The sequence below is a fragment of the Lissotriton vulgaris genome, chromosome 7, assembly GCF_964263255.1.
Source record: "Lissotriton vulgaris chromosome 7, aLisVul1.2, whole genome shotgun sequence".
Classification (NCBI taxonomy): domain Eukaryota; kingdom Metazoa; phylum Chordata; class Amphibia; order Caudata; family Salamandridae; genus Lissotriton; species Lissotriton vulgaris.
This window is the reverse complement of record NC_141695.1, coordinates 1,527,398,914-1,527,426,045: the sequence shown is the minus strand read 5'-3', so window position 1 is coordinate 1,527,426,045 and position 27,132 is coordinate 1,527,398,914. Positions and strand designations below refer to the sequence as shown.

The 27,132-nt window shown below is 47.2% G+C and overlaps 1 protein-coding gene across 3 annotated transcripts in view; it reads right to left on the bottom strand.

Annotated features, from left to right (window-relative positions):
• Window positions 1-27,132, bottom strand: part of NFATC2IP (nuclear factor of activated T cells 2 interacting protein) — a 637,099-nt gene that overhangs the window by 86,890 nt on the left and 523,077 nt on the right. For all 3 annotated transcript variants that reach the window (XM_086932403.1, XM_086932401.1, XM_086932402.1), the window contains one exon: window positions 11,370-11,514. In XM_086932403.1, coding sequence (XP_086788529.1) covers window positions 11,370-11,514 — 145 coding nt within the window. The remainder of the gene's footprint in view (window positions 1-11,369; window positions 11,515-27,132) is intronic.

The window sequence follows — 27,132 nt, the reverse complement described above, 5'->3', positions numbered from 1 at the left end:
TCTAGTGCTCCGTTTGGAGCCCAGGTGAGGCGGCATATAAAGCGAGCGTTTAGTGCAGCTCGACCTAAGGAAAGACTAACGCGCATGTACTGAGGCGCTCTGTGTTGGTTTGCTTTACATGCCTGTAGCGCTAGTGTGTTTTTTTAAAAGTTACTCGTTTCTGTATATTTTAACTTACCCGAATGTTTTCTTCTGCTTTTAAACTTGAGCACATTGGCCACAGACTTGCACTATAAATTGGGCCCACCACCGCTTCTAGAGCGGAGTTCTTCGTGCTCTTCGTGTTCTTGCCTCCCTTAGTGGTGACGCTTGGCCGCCATATTGGAGGTGCTGGGTCCTAGCGCGCCATTTGCAGCAGCGCTCTAGTGCTCCGTTTGGAGCCCAGGTGAGGCGGCATATAAAGCGAGCGTTTAGTGCAGCTCGACCTAAGGAAAGACTAACGCGCATGTACTGAGGCGCTCTGTGTTTGTTTGCTTTACATGCCTGTAGCGCTAGTGTGTTTTTTTAAAAGTTACTCGTTTCTGTATATTTTAACTTACCCGAATGTTTTCTTCTGCTTTTAAACTTGAGCACATTGGCCACAGACTTGCACTATAAATTGGGCCCCCCACCGCTTCTAGAGCGGAGTTCTTCGTGCTCTTCGTGTTCTTGCCTCCCTTAGTGGTGACGCTTGGCCGCCATATTGGAGGTGCTGGGTCCTAGCGCGCCATTTGCAGCAGCGCTCTAGTGCTCCGTTTGGAGCCCAGGTGAGGCGGCATATAAAGCGAGCGTTTAGTGCAGCTCGACCTAAGGAAAGACTAACGCGCATGTACTGAGGCGCTCTGTGTTTGTTTGCTTTACATGCCTGTAGCGCTAGTGTGTTTTTTTAAAAGTTACTCGTTTCTGTATATTTTAACTTACCCGAATGTTTTCTTCTGCTTTTAAACTTGAGCACATTGGCCACAGACTTGCACTATAAATTGGGCCCCCCACCGCTTCTAGAGCGGAGTTCTTCGTGCTCTTCGTGTTCTTGCCTCCCTTAGTGGTGACGCTTGGCCGCCATATTGGAGGTGCTGGGTCTTAGCGCGCCATTTGCAGCAGCGCTCTAGTGCTCCGTTTGGAGCCCAGGTGAGGCGGCATATAAAGCTCACTTCCGTCGCGCAGCGGTGACGCGCAGCGGTAGCGCCTGAATCGAGCCAGAGTCTGCCCGTCTGCGCCCGTCAGCGCTAAGGAAGTGCGGCTTGCGGCAGAATACTTTCACCTCGCCATGGCCTCCCCTCCCGTCAGGTATGGTAGAACAGATCTATTGGCGTTACGATATCAAGTTCCCATCTGCTCTCTTCCGCTTGTTTCGCCGTTAAGGGGTCCTTACCGGTGCACCCACTGTTGTTGGTGTCTGCCCCCCCCTTCTCGCAGCCGCTCTTCAGAAACTTCCGCCCGGCTGACTAACGTGTCTGGGGTGAATACAGTGAGTATTTATAGCTTAAATGTCAGATCTCTGGTCAAACACCAGGCGGAGATCTTTGATATTGTGACTAACGACTCCCCTGATGTGTTCTTCTTGACCGAGACCTGGCTTCAGGATGCTGACATCGCGATTTTAAATCTCGCTTTCCCCCCAGAATATACTGTGGCCACTCTTAATCGCGGCTCAAGAGGGGGTGGCATTGCGATGGCTGTGAAACGTTGTTTTCCTTGCGAATGGAAAGAACTAAAACTCCTGGGCTGCGAATGTGCCCGTTTTAGAATTTCTCTTTCCCATTGTTACAGCTTCTCAGGTCTCCTAATATACCGGCCTCCGGGCTGCGATGCCGCCTTTAGAGCCGCTCTCCCGGATGTCATTAGCATAGAAGCGCTTGGCTGCGCTAATTTTAATGTGGTAGGTGATCTCAATCTGCATTTTGATTGCACTTCCCAACCTGCTATCAAGAGCTGCCTAGCCGACCTAGAAGCCTTGCAGCTCCTACAAAGAGTGTTATCCCCTACCCACTCAGGCGGCCATACTCTGGACCCGTTCTTTACCACCTTAGAGGACATAATTTTGTATCCACCTGTCCCGCTGACATGGACTGATCATATGCTGGTGAAGGCAGCTATTCCTGTGACAGACCCTATCTTTGTGGCACAGAACAAAACCTCTTTCTCTCGCCAGTGGAGCAAATTAAAACTAGAAGATTTTCATTCCCTACTTGGAAAGACTCCCTTACCTACCTTTTCGGATGTCGACGGAGGGTATGACTCCTTCTGCAATTGGATTGAAACGGCCCTGGATTCCCTTATCCCCTTAGTACGTTCCAAGTGCCGTACTAAGGCTCATAGCCCGTGGTATGATGAGACCTTGGCGTCTCTCAAGAGAGAGTGCAGGCAAGCGGAAAGGCAATGGAGGAAAGCCTATGATCCCGTGCGCAAATCCTGCTACCTTACCGTATCCAAAGCATATCATAGAGCGGTCTGCCGAACGCAGGCTGCATATTATGCGCAGGAGTTCCGGAACAGCCCTAACCCCTCTAAACTTATCTTCAAGGTCCTAAAAGACCTGACGACAAAGAGGGCCTCTGCTGCAGAAATTTGTACAGACTCATTGTGAGAGTCTGGCCTCTTTCTTTGTCCAAAAGGTGCATACAATCTATCGCACCTTTCCAACTGCCGTGCACCACTTGGACTTAGATGTCGGTCCTAAGGGCAATGCTCCAACTTTGGATATGTTAGCCCCCCTTTCTGAGGAGGGTTTCGATCTATTGAGCCAAAAAATCAAATCTGGCTCCCCAGCAGACCCCCTCATACCGACTCAGTTAAAAAACATGCAGGCAACATGTCGTTCTCCTTTGCTGGCCCTTATCAACACGTCTCTGACCTCAGGGATGGTGCCCACCAAGTGGAAGCAAGCGGTAGTTACCCCCATCCTAAAAAAGCCTACACTAGATCCGGTAAAACCCGAGAACTATCGCCCCATCTCATTGCTGCCGTGGCCTGCTAAAATCACCGAAGCCCACGTGAATAGGATCCTGGCCGACCATCTCGCCAAAGCTAACATCTTGGATCCCACGCAAAATGGATTCCGTGCAGGCCACAGCACGGAGACTGCCTTGTTATACATGGTTGAACATCTGCGCTCCGTGCTGGACACCGGACGAACAGCGGCACTCCTGTTGTTAGACCCGAGTGCCGCCTTCGATACGGTGTCCCACGAGATCCTTTTGCGGAGATTAGCTGAAGCTGGGGTTAGGGGTTCGGCTCTAGGATGGTTCCGCTCTTTCCTCACCAACAGATCCTTTCAGGTTGCGATACCACCTGGCAAATCCACCTCTCACCCGCTCACCCTGGGAGTCCCACAGGGTTCATCTTTGAGCCCCACGCTTTTTAACCTTTATGTGAGCCCGCTGGCTGCGGTAGTCAAACGCTGGGGCCTGACAATGGTGTCCTATGCGGACGACACGCAGCTGGCGGTCACACTAAGTGGGGACTCAGCTGTGGACGCCCACAACTTCTGTGAGGGGCTACGTGCCGTGGCCAATTGGATGAACCTAAACTGCCTCCAATTGAACACAAAGAAGACCGAGGTGATGGTGGTGGGTAAGCAACCTGGATGGTGGAATGACAACTGGTGGCCCCCCGAGCTAGGAACGATCCCTTCTCCTGCCATCGAGATAAAAAATCTCGGGGTATGGCTGGACCCTACATTGAGCTTCATCTGCCAAACTAAGAGGGTGGCTGCCTCCTGTTTCGGCATAATTAGGGGTATCAGGCCGGTGCTTAAATTTTTCGACGCCCCCACTAGACAGCTTGTAGTCCAGGCCTTGATCCTATCCAGGATAGATTATGCCAGTGTCTTACTAGCAGGCATGAACAAAGCAGAACTCATGCGGCTACAACGAGTGCAGAATGCCGCCGCAAGAGCGGTACTAGGATTGCCTCGTCGTTGCTCGGCGTCTAGAGCACTGCAATCGCTCCACTGGCTGCCTGTCGCTCGCCGGATCGAGTTTAAGGTGCTCTGCCTAGCTTTTAAAATTTTGAAAGGTATGGCTCCACCTATCTTGAGGAATTTACTGACCCCATATGTTCCTTCTCGATCCTTGAGATCGATGGGTCAGAATTTGGCTGTTCCACGCTTTCTGCTTAGCAGGATGGGTGGCCGCTCCTTTCGGGTAGTGGCGGCCAAATTGTGGAACTCTTCCCAGTGAAATCCGAGCTATGGAGGATTTACTGCTTTTCAGACGTGCCATCAAAACTTTTCTTTTTAACTAGTTTTTCCTGACTTTGCTGCGTTCTGTGATGTTGTGTTTATCTCTCCTGGCGCCAGGACGCCCCTTTGCTGGGGCAGCTGTGCGCTGTACAAGAACCAATAACATAACATAACATAACATTGTGGGACAGTCCCAAAACATATTTAAAGTTTGCCTCTGGAGTCTGGCATCTGGGGCATGCAAAATGTGTGTAGGGATAAAAACGGTGGAGCCGATGTGGTGTTCTGTATGCGCGATGCAGGATATTTAATTGAATTTTTTTGAAGCATGTGTTCCTAGAAACCTTTTTGGATACTCCAATGCCTTTTCCCATTCCCTTACATGTAATGGGGTGACCCTGTAACCCTCAGAACCTGGGTGGGTAATAGAACAATAATAATGGTTCTGTCGGACTGAAATACACAGTAATATAGTATTTCCTGGTTTGGTACTCACAACATCCGTCCCTATAAGGGTACAACGATAGCGGTACCTATACCAATATGAAACAGAACACACTGACCACACTGAAGATTAGAGTAAAGTTTTAGTCATATACTTTTATCTTCTCTGAATTGTATTAAAACATTGATTATAGCTGTCCAGACAAACACAAAACATATATACCACATACATTTTGAGTAGGACTCATATACATTTAAAACAACATACAAAATTGTCAAGTCACGAAATTATTAGTAGCATCAACTATAAGAACAATAATCACTAGGCATATCAATCAATTCTTGGTTCCTAGTAGATTTTATAAAGTTGATTTCACGATAGAGAAAATGCGTCGACGTTTCGACCCTGGGGGGCGATGTGCTGGTTGTGCGCATCAGGGGCGGGTCTTCACCAGGACTGTACGGTTGTGGGACAGCCTTTTCTGGACCTCGGCTTCTCTTGGGTACCTGGTCCTATATATGTAGTATTGGTGATCAGCCGACTCAGCCAATATCGGAATAATTCTTAGATCTCTGTATTGATTATTTATACAGCGTTGACACGATCGGTAAGGCGTTGTGTCCGTGATATGTAAAACAGGTGTCACGGTCTAACTCCTTCCTTCTGAGAACCGGAGGCTCCTCTGGTCTAGATTGCAGTGTCCAGAGATGAAAAATATGCCCCCATTAAAATAGGGTGTGTGCAAAGGAAAAAAGGGGAATAAAATTAGATCAACACCAGAAAACGTTATTAAGTGGTGAGAATCTCGTATCTAAAAAATTCGGTACTTGTGCTAGATCGAGTTACTAGATCTAGAAGTGTAACTTTCCAAAAAGTGTCACTTTCTGGATGAGGCAGGGACCCAGCACGTTCTATGGTATCCTATGATAACTGCCAGAACTACAATGTAGGGGCGGATGAAAGATATATACCGCATTACCGATACACATTGAGTTTGAGGATACCATAGTAATTCTATCCAATGGTTTAGAATTGTAACTAGTGTCCATTTCCTCCCACTTGATTACGCTCATACCTACACGGGGAAATAAATGGCCATTTATTCCTCCTCCCTACCCTTTTGATTTTTGATATATTAGGTATTCCCCATGTTGAGAATATACCATCCTCGTCGCCACTGTAAAATCAACAGCTTCAGATTAAATGTTTGGGCAATCAAGGCAAACTCGTTTATCACAATTATCCTCAATTCCTCCAAAAGTACACAATGAAGTACTAGAAAGACAGAGGCAAAGAAAAAATGAAATACTACACAGAAAAAGGAAAACATCATCAAATTTAAGACTATCAAGTTGGTGACCTGGTATTGGTTCGACATCAAGTAAAAAAAAATCCCAAACCAGATTCACCCTACACCTTTAGAAATTACAAGAATACATGGTACAGCAATGATTGCAGGAAATACCAGAATAACCAGAAATAAGACTAACAAATTGCACCAAATATTGAACAAAGAATTATATAATCAAATGATCAACAAGATGAATGGATACAGAGAAAACCAGAAAGACTAATAGAACAATGTTGATCTGTGTATTTTATTTATGTTTATTTTGTTTTACTTATTTTAGGGGGGAGGGGGAGAATGTAATGATGTATAAATGACATTATGTCGTCATTAGTTCTAAAAGAATGTTAAGGCTGAAGGAATGCACAGGGGGGCATTCAATAGATGTACTGGTATGAGTATGGATGCAGACTTACAAGCTCTATTAATGGATACTATCAAATGATAACCATTGTGTCTGGATGACTCATTTACAAACACAATGGCTTTGTGACTTGGCTTGTATCAGCCAGTAGTCCAGGTATGGAAACACATGAATCTGTTGTCTCCGCAAGTGTGCAGCTACTACCGCAAGACACTTTGTGAAGACCCTGGGTGCTGTTGTTACTCCAAATGGGAGAACCTCTAACTGATAGTGTTGGTCGTCCACTGTAAACCTTAGATATTTCCTGTGAGCAGGGTGTATAGGAATATGGAAGTAGGCGTCCTTGAGATCTTAAGTGGCAAGGAAGTCTCCTTTTTGAAGTAGTGAAGGATTTGTTGACGAGTGATCATGTGAAAGTGATCGGACTATGTAGAAATTGAGGTCTGAGGTCCAGTATTGGTCGGAGTACCGTCCATTTTGGGGATTAGAAAGTACAGGGAGTAAAACCCCTGTCCCTTGATGATGTAGGGGAACTAGTTCTATGGCATGCTTTTGAAGCAGTGAGAACTTCCTGTTTGAGGAGCGTTAGATATTCCGTGGATATGGGATGCTGTTTGGACAGTATGTTGGGGAAAGTGGCATTAAGTTCCAGCCGGTTACTGGATAATTTGTCTTACCCACCTGTCTGTAGTGATGGAGTTCCAGACCGGTAGGAACTGAGAGTCTTCCTCCGACTGGAGTGGAATGGTCTGGAAGGAGCAGAGGGAAGTCATTGATTGGTAGTGGGGGAGGTACGATTGTTGTTACTTCGGCCTCTCCCTTTGTTATTATTTCCCCTGTACCTAACTCTGAAATATCCTTTGTTGGGGGATGTTTGTGTGGGGTTTTTGTAGGAAGAGGAAGCAGTGTGTGTTGATGTTTTTGGATGCGCCCCTATAAAAGGAGCGACGAAAAGAGCCTCGTGTTGATGGAGACTGTAATGCTTCCATAGATTGTGCAGTGTCCGGGTCTTTTTCTAAAGCTGTGTCTACAGCTGGGCCAAACAGGTAATCTTGGTTGAACGGCTGATTCAAGATAGTAGTTTGCACTTCTTTAAAACCAGAAATGCGCAACCATAAATATCTGTGTAGTAAGACACTGGTGTTGACAGATCTAGATGCGTGGTCTGCTGCATTGAGGGCACATTTAATGGATGCATTTGTAATTACCTTGCCCTCCTGGACCAGATCATGGGCTTTGGCCCTGTATTGGTCATGCAAATGCTGAATTAGGTCCTCAAGCTCATCGTAGTGAGCCTTTTCATACCTGGCAAGCAGTGCTTGTGCATTAGCCATCCTCCAGTGATTAGCTGCTTGGGAGGCAACTTGTTTGCCTGAAGCGTCTAGTAGTTTAGACTGGAGGTGGAGCATCACCGGAGGTTTGAGAATTGGCACATTTCCTTGCATTGGACACTACCAAAGAATCTAGAGGGAGCTGTCCTTTAATGTATGCGGGATCATTGGGGGCGGGTTTATATTTTTTATCAATGCGAAGATTGAGAATTCTGGTCCTGACAGGGTCTTTGAAGATGTCTGGTGCGTGTTTGACACCTTTGAGCATGGGCAATGTTTGAATTGTCCTTTGTGACTGGGCAAAAGTATCTACCAGGAAGTCTTCCTCCATGGGGTCTGAAAACATTTGGGCGCCATGATATTTTGGCAGCCCTATCAATAAGTTGACTAAACCCTATGCTGTCATCTGGGGGATGTGGCCATGTTAGGTAAGCCTCAGGAAGGTGTGGAGGATCTGCAGGATCATTGTAATCTGACCATGTGTCCTGTGGTATAGCATGGTCATCATCAGGGTCATCTAACAGGTAATTATGTCCACCCCCGTCCCCTAGGTCATCATCATCCTGTGGTGGGGAGTGTGGAGAGTATAGGAGTTTATGGGAGACTTTGCAGGAGACAAAAGCGTAGTAGAAAGAACAGGAGAAGAGGGTTGAAGTTGCAAAGTCTTTTCTTCACAGTCACCTTAGGAGAGCATGAGGTGTCCAACTTCCTCTTTGTTGGGAGACTGACTATATGGCCTGTTTTAGGGTCCACATGCAATGTCTTGTTTCGGATCAATGGGATATGGTTTAAACAGTTCTTCCTGGTTGGCGTCTTTTGGTGCCAATTTTTTAGGTCCCAAACGTGGTTTCGATTTTTGCTCCGGAGCCTTAGAAGGGACTTTTGGCTCCTTCAGCTTCGATGTAAAATCGGTAATCTTTTTTGGATCCGAAGGTTTTTCGGGGTTTGTTCTGATCCATGGCCTTTTGGTCTTTCGGTGCCGAAGAGCTCAATGCCGAGGCCTTTTTGGAGGTAATGGGAGTAGGGTGTATTCCCGATTTCGGTGCCGACGGTGTTTTTTGGGCACCGATATGCGGCTTACTCGGTCTCGAGCCGCCGGAAGACTTTTCCTTTATCTTTGGAGCTGGGCCTATAGGCAGGGATTTCGAGGTTTCGTTCGCGACTAAGGCCTTCAGGCGAAGTTTTGACCAGAGCTTTTTTTCCCCCCTCGGGTGGGGTAGGGGCAGTTGTTCTCACTTGTTGACCTGGAGTGATGTGGTCATCGGAGTCGTAGTCATCAGCTTCGGACACGATGTCGAGCTCCTCCGAATCCTCTGCCTCTGAAATATCGGGGCCTTCATCGAAGAAGTCTTCTGGCACTGGTGCAGCCTGTTGCTCCATACCGTGTTCTCGAGCCCGGCGATCACGGATAGTCTTTTTAGATTGAAAGAAGGCGCAGGCTTGGCAATCTTTTTCCTCGTGTTCTGGCGAGAGACAAAGGTTGCAGACCTTGTGGTGGTCGCTGTGTGGAAATTTAGCTCCACACTGGGGAATTTTTAAAATGGAGTCCTTTCCATTTGCCGTAGGCCCGAAAGGTATCGATAGGCCCAGCGGCCCGGGTCGACGTCCAGAATAGAGTATTTTTTGAGTTAGCACGTTGAAGCGCACGCGAACGAAAACAATACAGTCTAGTTGTGATGGTTTGCGCGTCGAAAAGGTTTGGAAACAAGGTACCGAACTGGAGAGCCGAAGTTACATCCGAACCCGATGGCAGAAAAATACAATCGGAGGATGGAGTTGATGCCCATGCGCACTATCGTCCAAGGGCGGAGTCCCCTATGTTGTGACTACAAAGACTTCTTCCAAGACAACAAATGCAATCATCCGAGCCCAACATCAGATAGCTATGTATGCAAAAGTATGAATTCGGCAGCTCATATGCCTCGAACATATTCTTCTGATAAATGTTAACTATTCTTTCAGGATTAAGTCAGATGATCAATGAAAGATTTGTGCTGGCTTATCGAGTACAAAGTGCAGGGTGGACACATCTACACATTTCTACATTAAATCAGGTTGACCCTCCGATTCTGTGCAATAGGATCACTGGCAAGAAATTTACAGCAGTCCAGATTTTGCTAATATTTCTGAAAAGCATGAACTTTCTGGAGAAGAAGGTCCCTTCTCATTCCTTCTCTGATGCATATCCAGGGTGAGTCTACAATTCAATCCCAGTCTTAAATATCTGGACTGCACTTAACCTGAAGTAGAAGCTAGGTGTGTGGAAATAGCTCAAACAATACAGGGGCATGCCACAATATAGTGTTTCTGTATTTCAAGAGCACTAGCTAGGTATGTTTCGGTTTCCATTTGCTTCCATTTCCTTTATAGTTCCCTTGCAGTAAAATCAACATTAAAAACAGTTATGCATTTATTTAAAATATGGCTATTTGTTGGCTCTCTTCTAGTTTAACACTGTAACCTAGTGGTACAAGATGGTGGACAATGACGTGAGACCCCTTTACGCCCTCCTCCAATATTTCAACCCATTCAGTGATCTTACTCAGAGGAATCTCCTGCTTCTCTTTTTTTACATCTTGAACCCTCTCCTCCATAACAAGTTCCTGTACCTCAACATCTTTTCAATGCTTCACTAACGCACAGATCTGTCTCACCTACTTCATGATTGATGCCACCATATCAATCTTCCTAATGTGTATAGTGTTGGAATACTAAGAGCTATAGGGTCTAGCAGAGGAGGTATTGGACAAGAAAGACTGATCAGCCCGAACAGACCAGTTAAGTTTTTATTCATTTACATTATTTTAATGTATTGACGCAGTTATTCTTAGATTCCATATTAAATAGATGAGATTTATTTAGTCCGGAATCAAAGATCTAATGCGAAGTCATGTTACCAACAGTACTATCTGGATAATAAAGCAAACAGCGTAAACATGAACCTCGCCTGCTACATGCCTGATCTTCATGACAGACTCCAACAAATAGAAATGTAAATGTATGTATGTAAATGTATAGGCATTTATATAGCGCACTACTTACCCGGAGGGTCCCAAGGCGCTTCGACCGCTGCGAAACCCTTCCTGGCTTCCCTGAGAGATGGTCCCTTAATGGGTATCTCCAGGGTGAGACCAGGCATCCCCGGCGGTCTGGTGGGGCCGTTAGTGAAGATGAGGCAAGCTAATGCCCAGAGTTGCCGAGTGTGAACGCTGATCAGAGTGGGCACCGAGGCGAGAGAATTATCGAGTCCGCTGACCCTGGTCCAGAAACCTGCCGCGCCGGGAATCGAACCCTGGTCCCGGGCCGTCCTCTGCTCTCGGGTCTGCCGCCTCTAACCAGTGAGCCACACTACTTCACTTGCAAGTGCAAGTGTAGGGCAATATAATCCATGTCAAACATTCACATATTTTTCTAATGCGGTACAGAGTTCTCTTGTCAAGAACCTGGAGCAACTAAAGCATAAGTGGTAGACAATGCTACATTTTATTATTGGGGGAGGATTACGGAGTTGGGATGAGCTCGAGAGGAAGACTACCAAGTTACTGAAAAGACCGACTAAGTTTTGCAGTAATGGAAAGATGGGTAGAGGATACTGTACAAGTAGAGATGCAGAAACATCTCAGTCCAAGAGTCTAATGTACATGCCTGGGATCAGATTGAAACTACAGGTGGGCTGGGTCACCATGTAGATAATAACATGACCCCCCAAACCCTCTTACCTATAATATCAGCAATGGTGAGGTTTAAAGTGCGGGGTGTGTCACTAGGGCGCAGTTCCTCGTCTCGCAACATCAAAAGTATCTGACTGGAGTTCACCTTCAGTGTGGAAGCCATCTGATCTACTACAGTGTGAAGACTGTCAGACTGTAGGGGTTAAAGATGGACAGTCCGTGAGTAAGATTAAAAAATGGCGCCTGCATTGTCAGGAACAGCAAAGGAGCCAATACAATAGGACAGGTTGATCAGTAAGGAGACCAGCACAGTGGAAAGAAAACTGCAACAAAGAAAATAGCCTCACTGAGTAGCAATCAAGAAATGTTTATTCAGCCAATCCATGCCATACAAAATCTACCAATAAAGCACAGGCGAAAAATAAAACAAATTAAAAACGGCATAATCTGCTGCACTGAGAAATGTAACATTAACCTAGTCATACAAACATATTAGCAGCACCTTGTAGGTCAAACAGTTTAGCATCACTAATATAACGTGCAACATGTGTAAAAACTAAAGAACAGGATCAGCTACAGTGGGGTGTCTAAAAGAGTAAAGGGAAATGCTACTTACCCAGTATGCATCAGTTCTTCGCATATGGAGCTGTAGAGTGGTATGCTGTGCATAGATCGCCATCTAGTGTTGGGTCCAGATGTTTGCACTTTGGTTTTCATCGAAGAAGTCTTTCCAGTCACAAGGTAGGCGACTCCACCTTTGGGTGATGGTGCGCATGGGCATCAACTCCATTGTTAGATTGTTTCCCGCAGTGGGTGATAATTGATTTAGTAAGAGTAGTAAAAGGAGATGTCCATGAATGCATGTATCTAAGCAAGATGTTATTGCAACAGTTACACGGAGAGGCGGGTGGGCGCATATAACTCTAAAGCTCTATATGCCAAGTACAGATGCATACTGTGTAAGTAGCATTTTCCGTTCCACGCATATGAACTGTAGATCATATGCTGTGCATAGACTACATAGCAGTTATCTCCCAAAGCGGTGGCTAACCTGCATCGGTTGCACTGGTTTGAAATAGTGTACGTAAAACTGCCTGGCCCACTCTAGCTTGTTGTTTTGCTAACACATCTACACAATAGTATGAATGTGTGAGACGTAGAGCATGTTGCAGCTTTGCATATGTCATCTATGGGTATATTTCCTAAGAATGCCATCAAAGGCCCCAGTTTGCGTGTAGTGTGCTTTCTAGAGGGAACGGTTAACGTTCATTTTGCTTTCGCATAGCATATTTGAATGCACTTTACTATCCACCGTGCAATACCCGATTTGGATATGGGATTGCCTTTGTGTGGTGGAGCAAAAGCGACAAAAAGTTGATTTGTGTTACGGAAAGGTTCTGTCATTTCTATATAATAAAGCAATGCTCTCTTCACATCTAATGTGTGTAGGGCACGTTCTGCCACTGAATCTGGTTCAGGGAAGAACACTGGTAAATCAACAGATTGATATGAAAAGCAGAAATTACTTTAGAAAGGAATTTAGGATTAGTAAAAAGACTCACTTCTTTTGGTGCATTTATAAAACGGGTTCTTCTATAGTTAATGCCTGAAGCTCACACACTCTTCTGAGTGATGTGATAGCCATGAGGAAAGCAGTTTTCCATGTGAGAAATTGCAGTTCACATTTGTGCAATGGCTCAAAGGGTGGACCCATTAGTCTGGTGAGAACAATGTTGAGATTCCATACTGGAGCAGGTGGAGGTCTTAGAGGAATGACTCTTTTCAGTCCCTCCATAAAGGTTTTGATAATAGGTACTCTAAAAAGAGATAGAGGTTGTCTATTCGGGAGATATGCAGCTATTGCAGCCAAATTAAAGCGTATGGAAGTGTACGCTAAATTGGAAAGTTGTAGATGTAACAAATAAATTATGTTTTGTACAGAAGTATCAAGCGGGTTGATGTGGTTATTACAGTATATAGCAAACCGCTTCAACTTTGGTGCATACAGGCTCTTTTAGTAGGACGTCTGGCCACTTTGATAATATTCATGCCATCTGGCGGTAGAGTAAGATAGCCAAATTCTAAGTCTTCAGGAGCCAGATCGCAAGACTGAGTTGACTGGGGTCCCGATGGCTTATGTCTCCATGGCTCTGTGTGAGAAGATTGGGTGCAAGACCGAGTTTTTGGTAAGGAACTACTGAGTTCCAACAGGGTTGTGAACCAATGAGGACGTGCCCATGTGGGAGCAACTAGGATTAGTGTCAGGGACGCTTCTTTTAGTTTCTGAACCACTAATGGAATGAGTGTGAGAGGGGATAAAGCGTAAGCAAATATCGGACCAATTGGAGGAGGAGCTTCGCGGGCAACCAAGATGGCCGCGTGAGCTCGGAGCTCCGAAGACCCTCCGATCCTCCGTATTGATCCTGCTATCCATCCTGTCCCACGGTAGTGGGAATCAGTTGCGGTGCTGTTGCCGAGGCGGGGCCCGTTCTCCGATTGAAGATCCGGGCTTCCTGTGCTGAGTTATACCGTCGTGAAGTTTGGTGACGACGACGCCATTACAGCCTGGCATTGAGAGGGGGACGGTGGCGCTCCTACACGGTGGCAGTCCGGGTGGGTTTGAGCTGCTTTGCTCTGTGCTGGTGACCAGATCAGATTGCCCAGAGGCCTGACGTTCTGCTGGGTCGGTGGAGGTGATTATCAACTTCGACCGTCTGGTGGTGGTAGTGTTGGCTCGACCTCGCCTTGGGTAGTGCGATCCTCGTCCCCCATCATGGCGGGCAGAGGAGACCCGGACAAGGGGAAGCCCCCGAGAGTCAGCAGGAAACCTTCCCTCTCGCAGACCACCATTTCTGAACGCTTTTCCCTTCCTAAGGGTTCGCCTGGTGCTTCGGGCCGCACTAAGGACTCGCAGCGAGATGCGTCTCCGGAAGATGCTGAACCCACCCTCCGGGACGAAATGGGAGCCATTGCGGGCGTCAAGGCCGAAATGTATAAGCAGCACGAAGTGTTGTCGCACAAGGTCGATACCTTGACGATTGAGCTCAACCTACTCAGGGCCGACCTAAGGAAGACGAACGACAGAGTCAAGTCGCTCGACATCAAAACGTCGAGCCTGACTACTGACATGTCTGATGTACAATCGGAGGTTCGGGATCTGAAAGCCGCCAACTCGCTGCTTGCCCGCCGGCTTGATTTTGAAGGACGGGCACGGCCCCAGAACGTCCGCATCATAGGTGTACCAGAGGGCGTGGAGGAGGACGCAGCTGATCTCTTTGTTTATTTATTTATTTATTTATGGAATTTATTGAGCGCGAACAATTGCCCAAGGGCGTCTCGGCGCTGTGAATGAGGCAGAAAGAAACAAAAATTGAATTATTGATCAAAAAGCCAAGTTTTAATTTTTCTTCTGAAAATGATAAGAGTAGGAGCTGATCTGATCTCTAGATCAAGGGAGTTCCAGAGTTTAGCGGTTGCAATGTGGAAGCTGCGATCTTTGTTGAGGAACTGGTGGTGAAGCACCTGGCTCCCGGTGGACTGAGTAAGTTCTTCTCGGTGGAGCGAGCGCACAGATTGCCCGGAGGCCAACCGAAATTGGGAGCGTCTCCGCGCCCCATTATTGCCAGACTTTTTAACTACAGGGACCGGGATGCGATCCTGCAGGCATCGAGGAGAGGCGGTCCGTTAAAATTTCAGAATGCAGATGTGAACTTCTTCCCTGACTTCACTCAAGCGGTACAGAAGCGCCGGCAAAGCTTCATGGGCATCAAACGAAGACTGAGGGAGATGGGGTTGAAGTACTCTATGCTTTTCCCAGCGAAGCTCCATATAGAACATGGCACTCTAGCAGTGTTTTTTGACTTGCCGGAGGCAGCTGGGGACTGGCTGGACACCTTGCCTCAACGTCGGACTGCCCCTGAGGATCAGTCGGAAGGGGCGTCAGGTGGTCCTGACCCGCAGGAATGAACTGTGCTTCTTCGGACCTCTTTCAGTGGAGGGCCCTGCAAATGCAAACAGTCACTGACTTATGTTTTCTTTTCTTATTTCTGCTGCTTTTCAACTTTGGAGGATAACGGGGGGTGATAGGATGTCTCCTTTCTCCTCTGGGGGCTTTTCGTAGGTTAGTTTTTTGGGGGCGACAGGCACACTGCTAGTTGGGGGGGGGCTTCTTAGTCTAATGCAGGGGTGCAGGGTGGGGGGTGGTTGGTTTGTGTGTTTTTCTTCTGTTTTTCCTTTTTCCTCTTTCTCATGGCAAGGTTACTATTGTTCTGTTCGCTATGCTACGGTAGCTGTTTTCTGGGGGTGGTGGTTGGGACAGTGCATCTTTGATGATGGGGGGGTAAGACGTTAAATGTGTTGAGTTGGAACGTGAATGGGCTGGGAGATCGCATTAAACGTGGGGTTGTGTTACAGATGTTTAAAAGTTGTGTACCCGATGTTATTCTACTGCAGGAGACACATCTCATTGGCAATACGTGTCAGGCACTTAACAGAAAGGGGTTTAAAATGGTGGCTCATTCCGGGTTCTCTTCGGGGTCCCGAGGGGTTGGAATCATGGTGCGCATGTCTCTCCCCCTGGAGGTGGAGTCCAAGGTGATTGATGATAGGGGCCGATATGTTGCTGTTGTGGGCAGGTGGGAGGGGCGTACCCTGGTTTTGGTTTCAGTTTACGTCCCCCCGGGTTTGCAGACGACTACCTTCCAGGATCTCGGGGGCGCCATTTTGGGCCTCCCGGCGGGATTGCTTATACTTGGTGGGGATTTTAATGCCGTGGTGTCGGGAACCCTTGACCGTTTTCCGTCCAGAGATCTTCGCTGTGCACAATCATGGCTCCCGAATTTCCTGAGCACTATGGGCCTTATTGACTGCTGGCGGCTTCTACACCCTGCCCAGCGGCAGTATTCCTTTCACTCTGGTGCGCACGGTAGCCTCTCCAGGATTGATTACATCTTGACTCCGGCGGCCCAGGCATCGACCGTCTCTGGAGCCCGCCTCATGGCCAGAGGTATATCGGACCACTCCCTGGTCTGGGTGTCATTTGACTTTGGTATTGCGGCTACGACCAGAGTTGCGCCGATCAACCCCTGGTACTTTCGCAACCCCAAGACTCGAGACCTTCTAGCTAAAGCTATCAACCTATACTTCACTGAGAATACGGGTTCGGTGGCGTCGGCCCGGTCCCTCTGGGAGGCCTTCAAAACTGTCCTGAGAGGAGAAGCTTTCTCCCTGATAGCCGAGGTGCGCAGGCGAAGGGATGAGGAAATGGTGCGGTTGGAGTCGGACATTGAGGGCCTGGACTCTCAATTGGCGTTAGACCCGACGCCCGAACTGCTGCACGCTCTCTCCCTAAAGCAGTCGGAGTACCGAGCCGCTGCCAAGGCGATGGGCAGGGAACAGCAAGGGAGGATCTATGATGCGGGGGACAAGGCGGGTAAGCTCCTTTCCTGGTTGGATAGGAGGGAGATGGCTTCCCGTGTGGTACCTGAGATATTGGGTGAGGACGGGGTGGTTGTTACTGACCCCAGTGCTATCGCTTCGGCTTTTGCCGACTACTTCGAGACGGTTTATACCTCGGTCTCCGCCTTGACTGAGTCAGACCCGGCCTCTTTCCTGGAAGGGGTTGAGCTTCCTTGCCTGTCGGACACCGAGCGTGACGACATGGACAGGGCTATTACGGCTGATGAGGTGGCGCTCGCGATACGATCCCTGCGATCTGGCAAGGCTCCCGGTCCCAATGGTCTTCCGGTGGAACTCTACAAGATTAAAGCTGATACTGTCGCAGTGCCCCTGCGGCGCATGTTCTTGGAGGCCCGGGAGGCCGGTGAACTCCCGCTGGATCAGCGTTTGGCCACTATTGTGGTCATTCATAAGGAAGGGAAGCCCAGGGACCTTTGTAGATCGTATCGCCCGATCTCCCTGCTGAATGCCGAACCCAAGATTTTGGCTAAGTTACTGGCTAATCGGCTCGTGGGTGTGATCGCAGACTTGGTCCATCCGGACCAGTCGGGCTTTATACCCCACCGCAACACTGCTCTTAATCTTCGGAGGCTTCACGCTGTCATGGCACGGGTGCACAAACTTTGCGAACCGATGGCCTGGCATCCCTGGACGCAACAATGGCGTTTGATTCCCTCGAATGGAACTATCTCTGGGCGGTGTTGTCTAAGTTTGGGTTTGGCCCCGACTTTATTAGTTGGGTCAGGCTTCTCTATGCTTCCCCGTTGGCCAATGTAACGGTCAACGGCCGGATGTCGGCTTCCATTACCTTGCGCAGGGGTACTAGACAGGGTTGTCCGCTGTCGCCGCTCCTTTTTGCCCTGGCGCTCGAGTCGCTTGCTGCCTGGATCCGCACCCACCCTGATATCTGTTGGATCAAGTGGTCACCTGGCTTTGAGGATCGAGTCTCGCTGTATGCGGACGATATCCTGCTCTATCTTACCTCCCCCTGTCGGTCCCTGATTGTAATGGTTGACGTATTGAGCACTTTTGGTGGGTACTCGGGCCTAGTCATCAACTGGTCTAAGTCCTATCTCTATTTGCTTAGCGGAGACACCCCACGTCTTCCATGGGGCTGTGCTATACGGGTCTCGCAGCAGGGATTCAAGTACCTGGGTATCTACATATCAACGGATGCCCGGGCACGATATGCCAACAACTTGCTTCCCCCTCTTGTGCGCCTCAGGCGCGATGTGGAGGGTTGGAAAAGATTGCCGCTGTCCCTGTTGGGCCGCGCGGCATTGTTCAAGATGATGTCCCTGCCGAGATTCTTGTATGCGCTCCAGAATACGCAGGACCCCGTCCCTTCCACGTACTTCAAGGAAATTGAAGGTCTACAGCGGACCCTCTTGTGGAAGGGTAGGCCGCGCATAGCTGTAGTTAAATTAACTATCCCATGGTACGATGGCGGTATTGCTTTGCCTGACATCCGCCGGTACTATTGGGCCTCCCAATTGGCTGCTCTTAATCATGGCTTTTATGGACCGGCGGAGAGTCCGGGGTATGCCATGGATCGTTGGCTTATGAATGACGGGATGTACTACAGAGCGTTGTACTCTAGATCTCCGGACGGAAAACTGACTGGTCCCACTAAGACCGCTGTGCACATATGGAGGGCCATTGGGGTGGAAGGGTAGGCTCTCTATGGCCACTCCCCTCTATGACTCCGACTTGCTGGGCAGGTTGTGGCACTCGAAGGGATTTGACCGGTGGGACCTCATTGGCATTTCCAAGGTGGCTGATGTGATGGCCAGGGGGGAAATTAAGTCTTTTGAGTCCCTGCAGACTGAATTCCAACTGGGTGCCACAGAGTACTTTAGGTACGCACAATTGAGACATGCTCTAATGTCTACCCTGCCTGTTGGCGAGAAGGTCCGAGTCGTCCCCGCTGGAGGATAGGGTGCTGGATGGCCATATGCCAGATAGCGCCATTTCCCTGACTTATAAAAAGCTTATAAATGTTCGGACTGATTTGTTGTTGAGTGTGCGTGATCAGTGGATGCGTGATGGGATTGAGTTAGATGAGGATTGGCAGTGTGCGGTGTCCTCCCCCAAGGAAGTAGCAATTCCGGCTGCGCTGCGCTTAGTCCAGTTGAAGATACTCCACAGGGTTTATGTCACTGGCCCCAGGTTGATTCATATGGGACTTTCCCTGGATGGTCTTTGCAGGCGAGGATGCGGTGCACTGGCCACCTTCATGCATACCATTTGGGAATGCCAGGCCATTGCCTCCTATTGGGAACGGGTGCATGCGGTTATGCGTGTAGTGACTGGTGTGGATTTGTCTGCGGAAGCTCACCGCTGCTTGTTGAACGTGTGGGGTCCGACTGATTACACTAATGCACAAACCTGCTGGGTCACGCTAGGGTACATGGTGGCCAAGCGCGATATTGCTAAAAAATGGGGCGCCCCGACTCCCCCCTCCGTGGGACTGTGGAAAACCAATATGGACTGGTGCATGCTCCGTGAGAAAACTGTGTACTTAGCTAGGGGTAAGCCTAAGATGTGGGGGGTTGTCTGGGGGGCGTGGAATGCATACAGAGGTGATATTTGTGTGCCCCCTGACGCAGGTCCGCTGGAGGTTCGTCTTTCTCCCTAGCCATTCCCTCCGCCCACTATTTCACTTAAATGTAATCCTGGTTCCTTTCCCCACAATTGTACGCTTTTTCGATATGGTTAGTTCAGAGTGCTAAAATGGTCCCACTCGCCCCCTGGAATCGTGCTTTGCCGCTCTTATGTTATGCCTTGCCACCTTTTCCTCTCCCCCCCCTCTTTTTCCCTTATTCCCTTTAAGGTTTTCTTTTTGTTCTCTCAGGTTCTTATTTATATTATAAAATTAAACCCGATTGCTCCTTCAATTGTTTTGTGCACACCTTTTCTCCGCTCTTTATATTGCTGCCTAGCCTCAGGGATGTAAGGCTGAATAATGTGTGCTTTGAACTATCAATAAAGGTTTTCCAAAAAAAATAAAAAAAAAAAATATCGGATTAATTCATCCATAGTGCATTGCATTTGGACAATGGGTGTGGATATCTGGACGTGAGGTTTGGGCATTTTGCAATGTGGCGAACCGGTCTATGTGAGAGGTTCCTCAATGTTTAAAGTATGGGAGGACCGGAGAGTGGAGTTCCCATTCATATATTTGCTGTCTCTGCCTGCTGAGATCTGCAATCTGGTTGTTGACTCCTAGGAGGTATTCCCCTTGGAGAGAAGTTTGTGCTGAATGGCCCACCTCCTGATGTCTTGGGACAAGAGGGACAGTTGGAGAGAGTGTACCCCCTGTTTTTGTATGTAATACACAGCTGTCATGTCTGTACGAATCAGGACAGCTTAGGTGAGTTTGAAACGTCTTGAGTGCTAGGAATATTGCAAGCAGCTCTAAGTGATTGATGTAGAGCAACTTCTGTTGTCTCCACAAGCCTTGCACTGTGGGCTTTTGTAGATTAGCTCCCCAGCCAGTGAGCAATGAGTCTGCTGTCAGTACTATCTGTGGAACAGGGTCCATGAACGGCCATCCTTTTGATAAATTGTGTATGTTCCACCGCTGCAGAGAGCGAGGAGTACGGCCACTTTTTAATACTAGATTGGTTAATCTGACCGTGTGACTGGTTCCACTAACTGGATAAGCATTCTTGAAGCGGACGCATGTACAGTCTGACATGGGGACGATCACGATACAAGATGACATAATTCCGAGTAGCTGTGTGTATGTTCGCGCTAGAATCCAATGGCTGGGTTTAAAGCGGAGACCTAACCCTGAATATTTTGAATTCTGGATGCACTGCGAAAATCAAGAATTTGAGCATCTATTGTGGCTCTTAGATAGTCCTTTGTATTGGTTGATTGATTGGAGATGTGACTTTGGCACATTGATTGTGAACCCTAGTTGATGCAAAGACCAAATTTTCTTGAAAGTGTGCTGCAGACATTGTTGGTACATGTTGGCTTTGATGAGCCAGTCATGTAAGTATGGGAAGACGTGGATGCTTAGTCTCCTTAGGTGAGCCGCTACTACAGCTAGACACTTTGTGAAGACTTTTGGGGCAGTGGTGACACTAAATGGGAGTACCCTGAACTGAGTGTTGACCCGCAACCACAAACCTGAGGAATTTGCAATGAGCAGGGCGAACTGGTATATGAAAGTAGGCGTTTACTAGATCTAAAGTAGATAGAAAGTCGCCTTTCTGCAGTAGAGGAAGTACCTGTTGGTGTCACCATGTGGAAGAGGTCTGACTGAATGTACCGGTTGAGTTCTCAGATCTAAAATTGGTTTGAGAGAACAGTCTCTTTTGGGAATCAGGAAACAAAAGGAGTATACGCCAGACCTGTGATGTTGGGGCGGCACAGGCTCTATAGCCCCTTTTAGAAGTAGAGACTGAACCTCCTGTTTGAGGAGGTATAGATGGTCTGGTGATAGCTTGTAGGGGTTTCGTGGAATATTTGGAGGTGTGTTTATCAATTCCAGGCAGTAACCAGAACAAATAATTTGGAGTACCCAATTGTCTTATTGATTGCCAGATTGGTAGAAAATCTGTCTGTCTTCCCCCCACAGGTGTTGAGTGGTCGGGGGAAGTGAAGGCAAGTCACTGCTTTGTGTTGGGGGAGAGTTGGGTGTTTGAAGCCCGTTCCCTGCCCTGTAAATGTAAATGTGTAAATGTGTTGTATTTGTATAGCGCGAACATAACCCGTAAGCATCCCGGCGCTTGTACTCCTACTACAAGGGAACCCCTCCTGGCTTTTCCTTGTGAGGTGTCCACTCCTGGGCATCCCATGGTGAAACCAGGCATCCCTTGTGTATCGGGTGCCGTTGTGGAGACTAAGCAAGCTATTGCCCAGAGTTGCAGCGTGGGGCCCATGCTTAGATTCGGCACGGAGGCGAGAATATCCGGTCAGAAGAATTTAAGCCCTATCCCGCCGAGGTGGGAATCAAACCCTGGTCCCTGGCCAGCGCTCTGCATCAAGGTCTGCCGCTCTAACCATTGAGCCACACTTCTCCACTCACCGTTGTTACCCCTTTAAACTCCCCTGAAATAACCCTCAGATGGAGGGTTGGTTATTGCCCTTATAGGTGAAGGTGGCTTCTGATGAGGTATTTCTGGAACCTCCTCAGTAAAAGGAGCGTCGAAAGGAAGCACGATCCTGTATGTATTGAAGGGCTCCCATAGATTTGACTACCTCAGTATCTTTCCTCATTTGCTCAAGTGCGCGGGTATTTCGCGTGACAGAGGACAGAATTTAAACTGAGTTCGTTCCATTGACTGCAGGTCGACCAGAGGTGGGTAGGCCCTAAGGCCTTCCTCAAACTTTCCTATTGAAAGATTATTTTAAGTAAATACAATACACAATAGAAAGAGACGAGATTGAAAACAATACTGTCGAGCACAAGTATCTTGCACGCCGAGGGAAAAGGGACGGCAACAATATATATCCGAACTCAATGGCAGAAAAAAAAAAAACAATGGAGTCGATGCCCAGGCACACTCACCGAAAGGAGGCTTCACCTACCTCGTGACTGGAAAGACTTTTTCGAAGAAAAACAAAGTGCAAACATCCGGACCCAACACTAGATTGTGATCTATGGACAGCATATAATGTACAGCTCATATGCCTCAAGCGGAAAATGCTACTTACCAGTATGCATCTGTTCTGGGCATGTAGAGCTGCAGATTTCTACACTTTGCAATAGATCGCCACCTGGTGTTGGGCTCGGATGATTGCATGTTGTTGTCGTCTTGGAAGAAGTCTGTAGTCACGAGATGGGTGACTCCTCCCTTGGACGATAGTGCGCATGGGCATCGGCTCCATCCTTACGATTTTTTTTTGCCATGATGGGAAATGATGGAGTTAGTAGAAAGAAAGAAAGGATGTCCATGCATGTATATCTATTTAAGATAAAACTGGAACAGATACAGGTCCCGGGGAGGCTGGAGGGCGTGTAGAAATCTGCAGCTCTACATGCCAAGAACAGATGCATACTGGTAAGTAGCATTTTCCGTTCAAGACACATGAGCTGCAGATTCTACACTTTGCATCGATTGTGCAGCAGTCTCTCCCCTAGCGATGGTCACCTGTGGCTGTTGCAGTAGTTTGAAAGAGTTTTGAGGACAGCTTGGCCTATTGCAGCTTGCTGCTTGGCTTGCACATCAAAACAATAGTGTTTAGTGAAGGTGTGTGTTGTAGACCATGTTGCTGCCATGCAGATGTGTTCTAGGGGAATGTTCCCCAAGAAAGCCATGGTGGCTCCTAGTTTGCGTGTGGAGTGCGCTCTAGGAGGAACTGTTAATGTGCGTTTTGCTTTGTGATCGCATATTTGTATACATTTAACAATCCACCTTGCAATTCCTGACTGAGAAATGGGGTTGCCTTCATGTGGTGGAGAGAAAGCTACAAATAGTTGCTTTGTTTTGCCAAAAGACTTGGTCCTATCGATGCAATAGAGAAGAGCTCTTTTGACATCTAGTGTGTTTAAAGCTCTCTGCTACAGCGTCTGGGTTTTGAAAAAACACTGGTAACTCAACAGATTGGTTTAGATGAAAAGGAGTAATTACTTTAGGAAGGAATTTAGGATTAGGTTTTAGAACCACCTTGTTACGGTGTAATTGCAAGAATGGTTCTTGTATAGTGAAAGCTTGAATCTCAGTAACGCTTCTAAGAGGTAATAACAAAGAGGAAAGCTGTTTTCCCTGTGAGAAATTGTAGTTCACATTTGTGTAAAGGTTCAAAAGGGGGTCCCATGAGCCTGGTAAGAACAATTTAGGTTCCACACTGGAGAAGGTGGTAACCTAGGAGGAATAATTATTTTTAATCCTTCCATAAAAGCCTTTATTGCTGGTACTTTAAACATAGACATATGTTTGTTTTGTAGACTTGCTGCAATGGCTGCTAGATGTAAACGTATAGATGAATATGCCAGATTACATCTTTGTAAATGGAGAAGGTAACAGATTATATTTTGGATGGAAGCATCTAAGGGATCAATTGGATTGTTATTGCAGTAAATGGCAAATCTTTTCCATTTAGCAGCATAGCAAGCCCTAGTAGTAGGTTTTCTGGCTTCTTTAATGATATTCATCCAGTCTGGTGGCAGGTTAAGGTAACCAAACTTAGACTTCAGGAGCCAGATCGCCAGATTCAGTTGACTTGGATCTGGATGTCTGATGTCTCCATGGTTCTGCGTTAGCATGGATGGTGTCAGACAATTTTTGGTGTGGAACTAGAGAGTTCTAGCAGTGTGGTGAACCACGGTTGGCGTGCCCATGTGGGAGCTACCAAGATCATTTTGAGAGACTGTTGTCTGAGCTTGCGTCCCACTAGTGGTATTAGTGGGGTTGGCGGAAAAGCGTACACAAACCTGCCTGACCAGTTCATCCATATCGCATTGCCCTTGGACAACGGGTGTGGAAACTTGGCGGCGAAGGTTGGGCATTTTGCATTTTTGTGTGTGTCAAACAGGTCTATGTCTGAATGACCCCACTTGTGAAAGAATGGTTGAACTTGCTGGTGTAGGTCTCATTCGTGAATCTGTTGTGTGTCGACTTAACAGATCGGCTATCTGATTGTGAACTCCTAGAAGGTGTTCTGCAAGCAGATATATTTTTTGTGGAATGGCCCATCTAGTAATGTTTTCTGCGAGCTGGGACAGTTGCAGGGAATGAGTGCCTGATGTTTTTGTATGGAGTACATGGCTGTCATGTTCTCCGCCCGGATTAAGACAGCTTTGCTCTATATGTGCACTTGGAAGGACTTTAGTGCTAGGAAAATACCCAGCAACTCTAGGTGATTTATGTGAAGCACTTTGTTGAGCGGTCCATCTTCCCTGAATTGTGTGGTGGAGGAGATGTGCTCCCCATTCTGTGAGGGGTGCGTCTGTTGTCAGTACTATCTGTGGAACAGGCTCTAGGAACGGCCACCCTTTGGCCAAGTTTTTGGTGTTCCACCACTGCAGAGAGCGATGTGTGCTGTCTGTCCACCAACACCAGGTCTGTTAGTTGTCCTTGTGCCTAATTCCACTGATGTGGTAGACATTCCTGCAATGGGCGCATTTGCAGTCTTGCATATGGTACAATAAAAATGCAAGATGTCATCATGCATCAATCAATCAAAGACATTTATAGAGCGCACTACTTTCCCGTAGGGTCTCAAGGCGCTATTAATTGCATAAACACTCTGGCTGGGAGAGAGTGTTGGTTTTGAAACCTTGTGACTAAGGCTTGAATGCTCTGTATCCTGGCTGGACTGGGATAAGCTAGAGCTGTATTGGAGTTCATGGTAGCCCCTAGGTATTGATGTACATGAGAGGGCTGTAGATGTGACTTGGTGTGGTTTATTGTAAACCCCAAGATGTGCAGTGTCTGAATTGTGTGAGGTGTGTTGAACACACTGGTTGAATGATTTGGCTTTCATGAGCCAATCGTCTAAAGACATGTATATGTTGTCTTCTGAGATGTGCTGCAACTACTTCTAGGCACTTTGTGAACACTCTTGGTGCAGTTGTGTCCCCGAATGGAAGGACTTTGAATTGATAGTGTTGTCCTATCACAAACCTGAGACACTTCCTGTGAGAAGGATGTATAGGAATGTGAAAGTAGGCATCTTTGAGGTCTAGTGTAGTGAGGAAATCTCCTTGTTGCAATAATGGGAGCACTTGTTGTAAAGTGACCATGTGAAAACGGTCTGAGTGTATGTACAGATGGAGAGGCCTTAAATCTAGAATTGGTCTTAGTGTCCCATCCTTTTTGGGTATTAGGAATTAGAGTGAGTAGACCCCTGTTCCTTGATGTTGCAATGGAACTAGCTCTATTTCATCTTTTTGCAGCAATGAGAGGACTTCTTGTTGGAGCAGCGTTAGATGTTCTGTGAACATTGGACGCTGCCTGGGTGGTATATTTGGAGGGGTAGCTGTGAGCTCTAGGCAGTAACCATACTGGATAATCTGTCTTACCCACTTGTCTGTTGTGATGGAATTCCAGACAGGTAGGAACTGTGTTAATCTCCCCCCTACAGGAGTGGTATGCTGTTGGGGGAGTTGAAGGAAGTCACTGTTTAGTGGTAGAAGAGGATCGATTTTTGTTGTTACCTCGACCTCTTCCCTTATTGTTATTAACTCTATAGCCCCCTCTAAAGTATCCTTTATTAGAGAATGCTTGTGTATTTGTCTAAAATGAAGCGGAATGGTCTGCTCCAGCTTGTTTGGAGCCTCCTCTGTAAAAGGAGCGACGAAAGAAGCCTCTCGCTTGGGTAGACTGCAGAGCTCCCATAGACTTGGCTGTGTCAGTGTCTTTTTCCATTTTTTCAAGAGCAGTGTCTACTTCTGGACCAAACAATTGTTGTTGGTTGAATGGTTGATTTAAGATAGTCTGTACCTCTTTCTTAAATCCTGTAATACGTAGCCACACATGACGTCTAAGGAGGTGTTTATTGCCCTGGATGCAGTGTCGTCTACATCTAGTGCACATTTAATGGAGGCATTTGAGATCAGTTTACCCTCTTGTATGAGGTCATCTGCTTGTGCCTTATATTGGTCAGGTAGATGTTGTAAGAGCTACTCTATCTGATCATAGTGTGCCCTGTCATATCTTGCGAGGAGGGCTTGTGTGTTAGCTATGCGCCATGTATTGCTAGCTTGGGCATCTGTTTTGCCTGAAGCATCTATGATCTTTGATTCTTTATCAGGAGGTGGTGCTTCGACTGATGTTTGGGAATTTGCTCTTTTCCTAGTGTTTGAAACTACTAGGGAGTCTAAGGATAGCTGTCCTTTAATGTAGGCAGGATCCGCAGGAGCTGCTCTGTACTTTGTCTATCCTAGCGTTTATGATTCTAGCTCTTACAGGATCTTTAAACACTTCTGGTGGATGTTTAATGACTCCTTTAATCAGTGGCAGTATTTGTACAGATTTTTGTGATTGTTCAAAAGTGTCCAGTAAAAAAATCTTCTTCTGCCTCATCTGAATGCATGGTGACATTGTGATAGATGGCAGCCCTATTAATTAAGTGTACAAACCCAATATTATCTTCTGGAGGAGAAGGTTTAGATGGATATATATGTGGGTCAGGAATATCTGGAATAACCTGTTGGTTTGGATATTGGTGAACCTGTTGAGTAGGGGAAAGGGTCATCTGGGTCTTTTCCTCCCCCCCCATGCTATTCTGATCAACAGCATCCTGAGGAGGTGTATGTTGTGGAGAATGAGTAGGAGAATTTTGAGGTGAAATGTTTAAAGGTAGAACAGGAGAAGGAGATACAGGAGAAGAAGGGTGCATAGGAGATGTTGCAGAGTCCTTCTTGACAGGCACTGGAAGTGTAGGTGCTGTATCG